At 33.1% G+C, this 9,891-nt stretch overlaps 1 protein-coding gene across 7 annotated transcripts; it reads right to left on the bottom strand.

Annotated features, from left to right (window-relative positions):
- Positions 1–883: 883 nt before the first annotated feature.
- Positions 884–7,212, bottom strand: LOC112501166 (methyl-CpG-binding domain-containing protein 2-like). Of its 7 annotated transcripts, none has more exons than XM_025104835.1 (8): positions 6,948–7,212; positions 5,407–5,469; positions 5,244–5,330; positions 2,619–3,277; positions 2,103–2,156; positions 1,868–2,019; positions 1,399–1,449; positions 884–1,316 (listed from the first exon to the last, which is right to left on the bottom strand). In XM_025104835.1, the coding sequence occupies exons 4-8, from the start codon at positions 3,254–3,256 to the stop codon at positions 1,180–1,182; spliced, it is 1,032 nt and encodes a 343-aa protein (XP_024960603.1). In that variant the 5' UTR covers positions 3,257–3,277; positions 5,244–5,330; positions 5,407–5,469; positions 6,948–7,212; the 3' UTR covers positions 884–1,179. The 7 variants fall into 7 exon arrangements, with proteins under 7 accessions (XP_024960603.1, XP_024960608.1, XP_024960604.1 ...); XM_025104840.1 differs by having other exon boundaries at positions 2,619–3,250; positions 6,948–7,196; XM_025104836.1 differs by lacking the exon at positions 5,407–5,469 and having other exon boundaries at positions 6,948–7,196.
- Between the last annotated feature and the right edge of the window lie 2,679 nt (positions 7,213–9,891).

The following is a 9,891-nucleotide window of genomic DNA, read 5'->3' as shown; positions in this document are numbered from 1 at the left end:
TTATTTTTAATCCTTAAGGTGTTGAGTGTGTTTGGGTATTGCTTTTGCAAGCAATTCTTTGTATCTATTCAAAATATATCTTATCAAAACACGTGAAATACGCYMTTTGGTATTTCCGATAACATCTTGTTCAAATCTTTTATCTTATCAAAAATATGCAGATTTATAATACGGTCAGCTGAATTTCAAGGTGATAATAATGCTCAAGGTGATAATAATGCTCTTTGCCATTATAAAAGATGTTGTTGCTTTATGAAAAATAGACGTTATGGTCATGCTTTATGCAAAGTATGAAGAATAGACGTTATGGTCAAGACATTATGGTCAAAAGCAGATTCGATATGTTGGATCCATTAAGACAACGACAAAATAGGACGATTGATTCAATTTGTCAGACAAATTCCAATTATTCAACATCAAGGCAAGGTGCCGGTTTCAAGCTCAAAAATTTTAGAAGATAACTGAAAGGTGTCAGTCATTCAATTCCAAACTTCAACTATAAAAGACGATCAAAGCTCTACAACAAGATCATCGACTCCTTTCTCAGAAAATACTCTTTTCCTCTCATAAAATTCTAGTGTTAGAATTTTTAGTATGTTATGTCAAAAAAACCCTCTCAAATTCTCAACTTCTCAATGTTTCAAATCTTTAGATTTTAATCTTACCATTGCTCCTGATGTATGCTCAAATTGTCTCGACAACAATTGTATTCAAGATTGCTTAATCAATAAAGGTATCTTTTGATCATTATGCTTGCTATTTTTAATACTATATCACTAATCTGTGTTTAATTTCATTTATGATGAACGGTCCTGTACGAATTGGTATCATATATATATATATATATAATAACATATTTGTGTGTGTGCAGACAATTGGGCGACTGAGGGGTTTTAGTTAATCATCTAATTGTGAAGTTTCCAAATTTCGACACTAAATAACAATAACAACAAATAACAATTGCAAAAGAAACACCGGACCTGGACCAGGACCGGATTGACAGTTCACTTTTAGTCCTAATTTTAAAACCAAAACCCCGGTCCAAATTAGGACCGGCTACATCTTGAACCATGACCCAGCCATCGAACCCGCACAACACCTTTACACCACCAAACCCCGATTGCACCAAAGGAACCAAATGTAACATATCAACAACACCAAATGCAAGATACCAGCTTTTTATAAACAATCCAAGAATTTCTTTGCCTTCTTTGCTGCCCCTTTTACTTCCCGGTTCACAGGATCAAGCTCCGGCGTCTTCATATACGGCATACCGTTTCTCTCCTCCGCTGGGCCCGCCCATGCTAGCGGCTCAGCTGCAACAACACGTAAAAAACCTCATTTACGTCAACCAATGAAACAATAGGCGTGTTTATAGAGACGGGAAAGCGCTCATACCAAGCTGCAAATCCAAGTTCTCTTCTGGACCAGCCCACGCTATCGGTTCAACTGCAACATGTCAATATCACATTTAGCCGAACGGATCTATCTGTTATTAAAAACCGTTTCAAAATCAAAAAAATATACCCCCGACATATGTGGGGTGTTCATGGAAACCACCACTCTTTGCTGTGTACATCCTACCCTCCCCAGACCTCACGCCTGGGTAGAGGAGATACTGGGATAAATTTAAACGTTCCCGTTATCTTTTACACATTCTATTATTATGCTTCTAAGGTATATGAAATCAATTTAAGCGTTCCGTTACTTCATTAGATATCTTTCGATAATTGAAGCTAGCATGAAATATCGTCGCGTTACGTTTCCTAGTTCGGTTAACCACCAAATCTAGCAACTCTTTTCAAAAATATAGTATTATTACTCCAAAAGCATTACCATAACTTCTTAAAGTGGAACCCTAAAATACCTGCAGAAGGTCCAAGAGATCCTGGTGTCCCGGGTCCGGGCATCTGAGTAGGACGTTTTCGCACGTAGTTCTCCCGTAAGGGTCTCGGGATTTGAAACGAAAACCGTCTTACATCAGCCACTTGTTTCTGTTCCGGGTGATTGTCCAAATACCTGCTTAGCGGAAGTAATTAGGAACCATCTCTACTTGTAACATAAGATGCAATTACTATTGAAGTGAAGAGCTGAGAACGTACCTTTGAACGTCGGGTATTGAGCGAAGTTTCGTGCCGGTTGGTGATGTATAATACCTGAGAACCATAAGATTTTACAAACCAAGTTTTTAATAATAAAGAGTTATCACAAACGAGATTCCTTAATACAGATAATGTAACAAAGTTTGGTTTAGTTTCAATTTAGTGTAACAAAGAGTTTCTTTTTCTCGACCTATGTAAAAAAGTTTCAAATTTTCCTATTTTATACCTGTTTTGACCGTCAACATGCTAATCTTGTAAGTTGTAACATATGATGACGTGGTTACCCATTCACGGAACGTTTATTGAAGGGTCCCACGAAGTGGACGACAAATTTGACATCCACATCAAATGCTACAAGATCAGCAGGTTATCGGTCAAAATGGGTAACATATGAACTTTTTGTTACAGTAAATAGGAACAAAGGCAAACTTCATTGCATTATGATGTATTTTGCCCCAAAGATTAACTACCAAAAAAAATGGAAATTTTTAGGAAGAAACTGAAAAAAGATCATACACGTCAGCAAACTTAGAGCTGCCTTCGCTTCTTAGCCTCAAAAGCCTCTTCCATCCAGGAGGCGGCTGTGCGATATTGGGTTTGTCAATAGCCCATATTCTGGTGCCATCTTGCTCGAGATCAGTCGGTTCATCACATGAAATTTCACGATCCCATTCACGAGTTGTTTCACATGTGAACGGTTGGTCAGTAATGTGTTCCCGTATGACCTCATATCTTTCCTGATCCGGGATGAGTCGCCATTTAAAGCAGTTAGCACACTGGACAGTGAAAGCACCTACCTCAGGGACTACTTTTCGATTATCGAAAACTTGTCTAGAAACCGATCCGCGTTCGGGATTCTGGACAGCTTCGATTGCCTCTGAACCATTCACAGAAGGATCATAGAGAACCATCTGTTTCCGAGAATCATCATAAGATGGGGTACGTACATCCTCCTCGGTGCTATAATCGGAAGAAGAAACATCCACAATGTTCTGATCTGTTCCCTTGCTATCACCATTGGAAGGAACTTTAGGTCCATCGAGGACACTATGGTCTTTTTCTACGCTTTCTTGATGACCCTGAACGGTTGATGCCTTGATTTCATGCACTTTTCCTCCCATTTTAATGGTGATTTTGGTAGGACGCGACTGCATTGGTACAAGTCGGAAATTACCCTGATGCAGATATAACAAATATTCAAGAGTTTCCCAACTTTAAACTCTGTTACAAAAGTAAATAGGCACACAGTTCTAGAAATTTGTAATTGTTACACTTTCTAATAAACCAAATGACAATTTCAGTCTTAATAATAGAGCGTAATGAATTTCTCCATCTCATAATTAAGGGTAGAATTGGAAAGCGGGGACTAACTTTTTGAAAGTGGACATTTATTTTGGAACAAATGGGATGAAGGGAAGAAGAGAGACTTCCCTTATTTCAATACACTCCTTATAATCTACGGTGTTCAGCCCCTCTACTATTTGGGGTAGATGACAAGTCTGCATACATCCCACCCTGAGACCCTAATCCGAGTGGGATATACCGGGTTAGTATAGTGCGGTTTGGTTAATCTACGGTGTTTACATCAAAATAACTTAACTATTTAGGCTAGCTTTCACTACATATCCCAGTTAATAAAGAAAGCAAACTGCTGCACCACCGGAGATAATAACTTGTCCCTTTTAAATATTTTACGACAATAATTGTCTACTAATAATAACGATCGCCTTTCTAGTTGTTTTGGCATACAATGAAAACTTCCAAATCAGTCTAAATCTATTTCCGTCGACATATTTAATTTGCATGCCATAAACAATGGCAAATCCAGAGTAGAAGTGTATGCAGCATTCTATCTTATCCGTGGTGGCTTAAAGCAAATTCTTTTATATGTTCTTGGACCAATATGATGTTCATTACCTGATTTTTAAATCACGCAACATGTTTAGACAACAAAACAAAGCATTTCCATGAATTTCAGCAAAGTATTGCGGTTAAAGTTGGTTGAAACTACATGAACCTTCAGAAAAAGAACAAGTGATTCAATTCCGAAGGAATCACCTTGTGAAAAGTGCCTGCTACATATCTCACTCGAAAGTAGGCTCTGGAGGGGTAGGATCAGATGTTTCTCTACCCCAAGGGGTAGAAAGACTGTTCCCGTAACCATGAACATTTATTTCAAAGAAAGAAATCATATGAAAGAAAAGAGTGGATTTCTAAGAGTCCGAAGATAAAATAGTTCATGCTATTTCGCCTCACTTTCATACTTAACCTATGTTGTAAATCACTCTCATACCTTCACATATGAATATAAGCTTGCCCACTTGATATTACCAAAACCACAATACTCTTCGTTAGCTTTAGATCCTTTTTGACATATAATACAATTAAATGACATGGTAAGCTATAATACGGCAACTTGTGATTCCCTATACTTGTTTATATCGTCATCTTATACCAAAGAAAGTTTTTCATTAGATAAAGTTACAATCTTTTGTCTTACACTTGGTCCAATAAACAGTTCTTGGAATATTTTTCTTGCTATAAATCAAGTACTTTACTATCCAGACCTCAATACTTGAGAACGAGTCTCCATCGATATCTATACTGCATGCATTTATGTTTCAGTAAGACTTTGAAAAACAAAGAACTCTCGGAGGCAGATCGAAAGTGAACACAATCATTTAAATAACAGTGGGAAAGATGTATACTGATTAGGGCAGCACAAGGGTTGGGGTGGCTGGCTGGGTTGAAGGCATTTGAACAGCCCAACCCAACCCGACCCAAACCGTGTGGGGAGGGATGGGATGGGTTGGGTTGGTCAGGTTAGTTAGGTTGAAACCTTTTATTTTGAAGTATATAAAATTTATATACGGCAAATGCAACAAATAAACTCACACACCCTCCTCACCTTTGGTGAGGTTTGAAGCCCTGGCCTCCTAGGAGACCAAAGACTACGATACTGCTAGGCCAAAGGCCCTTTGGTTAGTTGGGTTGAAACTTTGGTACATCATTTTACAACCTAGCTAAGCCAACTGGATTCTTACAATCTAGCCAACCCTGATACAGATTATTCCACTGGATTAAAAGCTTGCTATAAGAAAACGACAATATCCACCATCAACAAAAGCAAATACCGCTTACCTCTTTAGGTTGGAAAAACGGAAAAAAGTTAACTTTGCAGAGTTGTATTCACGACTTGAGCTCCATGATTGCTTTTTATCCTAAATGCTGAAACAATATCAAAAATTAATATTCAAACGATGTTTTCCGATCCCTTCAAATAATAATGGATAGAGATGCGTACATTTATCTCTTTTGTGTGCTTGCAAAACACATAAAATGGATCACATTCTTGAGTTGAAATTTGCTGAAAAGAAAATTAATTCAAGAAACAAACCATTATAGTAATCGAAGATGTTCTAAGTTCAGAATAAATCCTTCGAAAGAATGCTCTGTAAAAGATTTTTGTTAGACCACTACCACTTTCACAATCCCTAAACCCTATCTACAAGAACTGAAATTTTCCAAATTGACTGAATTCTGATTACCGTTACAAGAAGGTAATTTGTTACATGATTACTGTCAATTAAGCAATGCAACATAATCTTTGATTACTATCCTATTTGGGTCCACAATCGCATAAATGTGCTTGCAGAGACACAGAAGTAGCTTATAAATCATGAAAAAAACAAACCCAAAAAGGGTAAATTCAGTATAAATCCTTGGACAGAAGACCGCTCGTGAAATATAATGTTATCATCAGTAACAATAAAAAGCCATTAAAGAATCAAAGCCCTAGCTATATAAAGAAACATCCGTTTATACGCAGCTCAAAATGTGGTTGCTAAAACAGATAAAGAACATACACACACATCTCGTTGTGTGCTCATGTAACACGTAAGCGTTGAATGTTAAGTGCAAAATTAACAAAGAGACCGCAACTCAAAATGAAACTTAGAGAGTGAACCCTAAAAGAGCAATAAAATAAATTTCCACATAGGATGCTCATGTGTAAAGATTCATGTTAGATCTGTATCAAAACTTCAAGAATGACAAAAACCCATAGGCAAAATGACTAAACCCTACTATAAACAGAATCAAGATAGAAAGAAAAACCAATTAACATGTTCATAAGACAACTTTCAAATGTGCTTAAATCAAGAAACAGGTATATATACATACATATATATATATATATGCATCTTTGTGTTTGCTTGTGATACATGTAAAATCATAAGAAAATGCCATTAAAAAAAACCCAACTTCAAAATGAACCCAGAAACTCTGATTCAAAACAAATTCATAGAGAAATAACACACTCAAATTTTAAAGACTCATGTTGGATCACTGGGAATGTTCCAAAACTTATAAAACCCTACCCAGAAACACAATCAAACATACAAAAAGAAAACCCAATTAACATCCCCCATAGTTAAGATGGTGCAAATGAACAAAATGCTTGTTTCATGTCTCCTGCAAGAAAACAGATTTAAGAACCCCACAAGAAAATTGATGAAATAGAACCCAAAAGACAAAAAAAATCAAAACAAATCCCGTAAAGGATGCTGATACAAGCAGAGTCATGCTGGATCGGTTATCAGAGTGTCAAGAACACTAAAAAAACACTTGTAGAAACCACTAAACCCTAGTCGATCAGAAATGGTCATTGGTAGCTCAAAACCCCCAAAACAAAAACGACAACAAACAGAAACAATCCACGATGCTTTGTCGATTACAAATAATCTGACAGAAACAAAGGATTTCAGCAACAAATCTAGAATTCAACTAAAAGATTAGAAGAAAAGATAGCTGGTTTTGCTTCGATAACTAGCAAAGATTACTTACTAAAGAGTAAAACAGAAGATCTGAGGTGCAAGATTGAAATTGAGGTGATCAACAGGCGTCGATTATCACAAAGATTGAGGCTTTATGCAGTAAAGATGTGATTAAATCTGTGGGTTTGGGTGTGGATTTGGATTGGAAGAGAGGGTGAGAGCAGATATATAACATCTGATCTATAAATGCTCTTCAACAAACAAAGAGATGGAATTTAGAGATTCATGAATCGGGTTCAGAAAATCTTTCCATGGATATGAGAAAATAAAATACATGACTCATCTTCAAAAAATATCACCTTAATTACCACAAATCTTTCTTCTTCTATAAATCTTACATTTAAGTCATAGATGTCATCGTTTTTCTAATTAACAGATTTGTTTAAAATCAATAAATTAAAATAATCGATTATTAAAACTGATATTGTAACAGTGTCATAAAGTAAGGAGGTTGATTTTATTACAAATAATTAAAAATTAATAAACTCTGTAATTTATATTTAAAAAAKATTACGTTTAGTTTTAATAATTAATTATAATTAATTATTATAGAGATATATATATATATATATAATATTTTATTATTTATTTAATTCAAAAGTTTTATTCTAATTAAAATATTGTAAATTTAAAAAAAATTATTCATGTTCTTAAAAAGAAGAGAAAGAAACGGAAACATGTCATTTTTATTAATACGTCCTTTAAAAATATATTTTTTAATATAAAAAATTAGATAATTTTGAATTTTATGATTTTATATTAATTTCTTTCATTTTCTTTCCTTCTTTTTTCTTCCATATTTGAGAGGAAAGTTTTGGCAGAAAACTTATCATTATTTTGTTTTTTCCTTTTACGTAAAAAAGTGTCAAGAATACAAGTTTTTTTACTTATTCCCCTTTCCCTCACTTTTCTTCGTAAAAAATGTTTCAGTAACACAATGCTGATAATATGTTTTTAAGAGTTTTTTTTAATGTCGTAGCAGAAAATCTCTGACCAAAACAGAGAAAAATGAGGTTTTTGAAGTTTTTTTTAGTTCCAGTAACGATTTCTTTAAAATAGAGAAAGAAAAAGCAGGAAAAAAAATAATCTTCTATAAATTTGGTGATTTTTTAAAAATCTCCATTCTGCTATTTCCAACCAAATGAAATAAATGGAAAAAGAATATTCTTATTATATTATTAAATATTTTAATAATATAAAAGGTTAGAAATATTTAAAATAGAAAACATGTTGGAATTAAATGTATTACTTTTGAAATGTTAACCTTTTTATATTAAAATAATTGTTGGAAATAATTTATATTAATAATTAAGCAATTAAATAAATATTTATTTAAAATATGCTTTGACCCCAAATATTAATATGTGTATGACTTTATATGTTTGATTTTTGTCAAGCATATTAATATTATTAAACTTAATAGTCGTTTATTAAACACTTACCCGGTAAGCACTTATCGGTAAAATTCAATACTATCGCTTACTTACCGAATAAGATTTTATTCATTAAAGCGCATCGTATGCAACAATTTATCCCGGTAAGCGCTAACCATGGTAAGAGTTTTCGTCTTCACTTACCGAGTAAGACTCTCGATTCTTGCTTCCGCTCTTACCGGGTAAGATTTTTAGTCTTTGTCATATTCATCCATTAAAGTAAATCACTTGGGGGTGTTTAAGATTACTTATAAAAACAACTTATTGACTTTATTTCAGTGTGACACTGGTCATAAGCACTTTTGAGTGTTTTGATAAACAATTTATACTGGTGCGAAACCAATAATAAGGAGTTTTTGAAGAAGTTAAACCTTTCTGGCTTATAATAAGTTGATAAGTGTTTTTGAAGAAAAGCATAAGTTGTTTCAAATAAGCAATCCCAAACAGCCCCTTGGTAAGCGCTTACTCGGGTAAGTGTTTGGTAAACGGCACATTAGTGATTAGAAACAAAAATTAAATTATTTGTCACGATTATTAAAATCCTAATCAAACAACATATCGCTTCTGATTAATTTTGAAAGTTTGAGAAATTCTGATAATTCAGTGAAGAAACAGATAAGACGGTATTCAAATGAGTATAATTAATTAATTTTATTTATCTGTTTGATGATCTTTACTGAAACTAGTATCAAATAATTATTTAAAATAGCTATTTGATATGTTAGAAATCTTTAATAGCTTTTTTTTATTATAAAAGATAGAGGTTTTAACGGTTTGTTTTTTAAGATTATGTTTGAAATTTTTTCTCTAAAATGAAGAAAGCCAGAAAGGTATTAAGAAAGAACGAGTCATTGTCCATATTTAAAGGAACTAGAAATTTACCCGCACAATGCAGCGAGATAAATCTCGATTTTAGTTTTCGTTTCTTTTTGTCTTAGTCGATGTTATAATACGGTCTATGTAGTTTTGAGAAAGCAATAATGTATTTATTTATGAATAAAATATAAATATGAAGATATCATAAAAAATAAAAAAATATTGATACTAGTATCAGACTAACTATTTAGAATTTTTGCTTTTTTATGTATTTATTTACATCATATTTTTATTTTTGGTTTACTAATATAATTTTTTATAAAAATAATAATTAAATACTTAGTTAAAACTCAATGATTATCTTGATTATATTTTAGTTTTTTTATATTTAAATGAAATGTTTATCCTCCATTTGATTATGTTTATCTGAAGTTAGTTACACGAATTCAAACATGAAGCTTTAATAAGTTGTACTTCTGCACAATTTACTTGTAATTTTGAATTTTAAATAATATGCATCAATAAACAGTACTTTATGTATAAAAAATAGTTTTTAAGAGTTTTTATCAAATGTTTTATAATATAGTATAATTATTTGCAATAACAGATTGTTTAAAATCAATAAATTAAAATAATCAATTATTAAAACTAATATTGTAACAGTGTCATAAAGCAAGGAGGATGATTTTATTATAAATAGAGAAT

The sequence above is a fragment of the Cynara cardunculus genome, assembly GCF_001531365.2.
Source record: "Cynara cardunculus var. scolymus isolate 2C chromosome LG 17, CcrdV1, whole genome shotgun sequence".
Taxonomy (NCBI): domain Eukaryota; kingdom Viridiplantae; phylum Streptophyta; class Magnoliopsida; order Asterales; family Asteraceae; genus Cynara; species Cynara cardunculus.
Note: the sequence above shows the minus strand (reverse complement) of the source record. Positions and strands in the feature narration are given on the sequence as shown.

What these genes read in the sequence shown, in the direction of transcription:
- LOC112501166 (XM_025104835.1), bottom strand. Translation starts at nt 3,256, where the DNA reads ATGCAGTCGCGTCCTACCAAAATCACCATTAAAATGGGAGGAAAAGTG. An exon ending in TCAATACCCGACGTTCAAAG is followed by an intron (nt 2,020 to 2,102) that starts GTACGTTCTCAG and finishes TCCGCTAAGCAG; the next exon opens with GTATTTGGACAATCACCCGG. An exon ending in GAACTTGGATTTGCAGCTTG is followed by an intron (nt 1,317 to 1,398) that starts GTATGAGCGCTT and finishes GTGTTGTTGCAG; the next exon opens with CTGAGCCGCTAGCATGGGCG.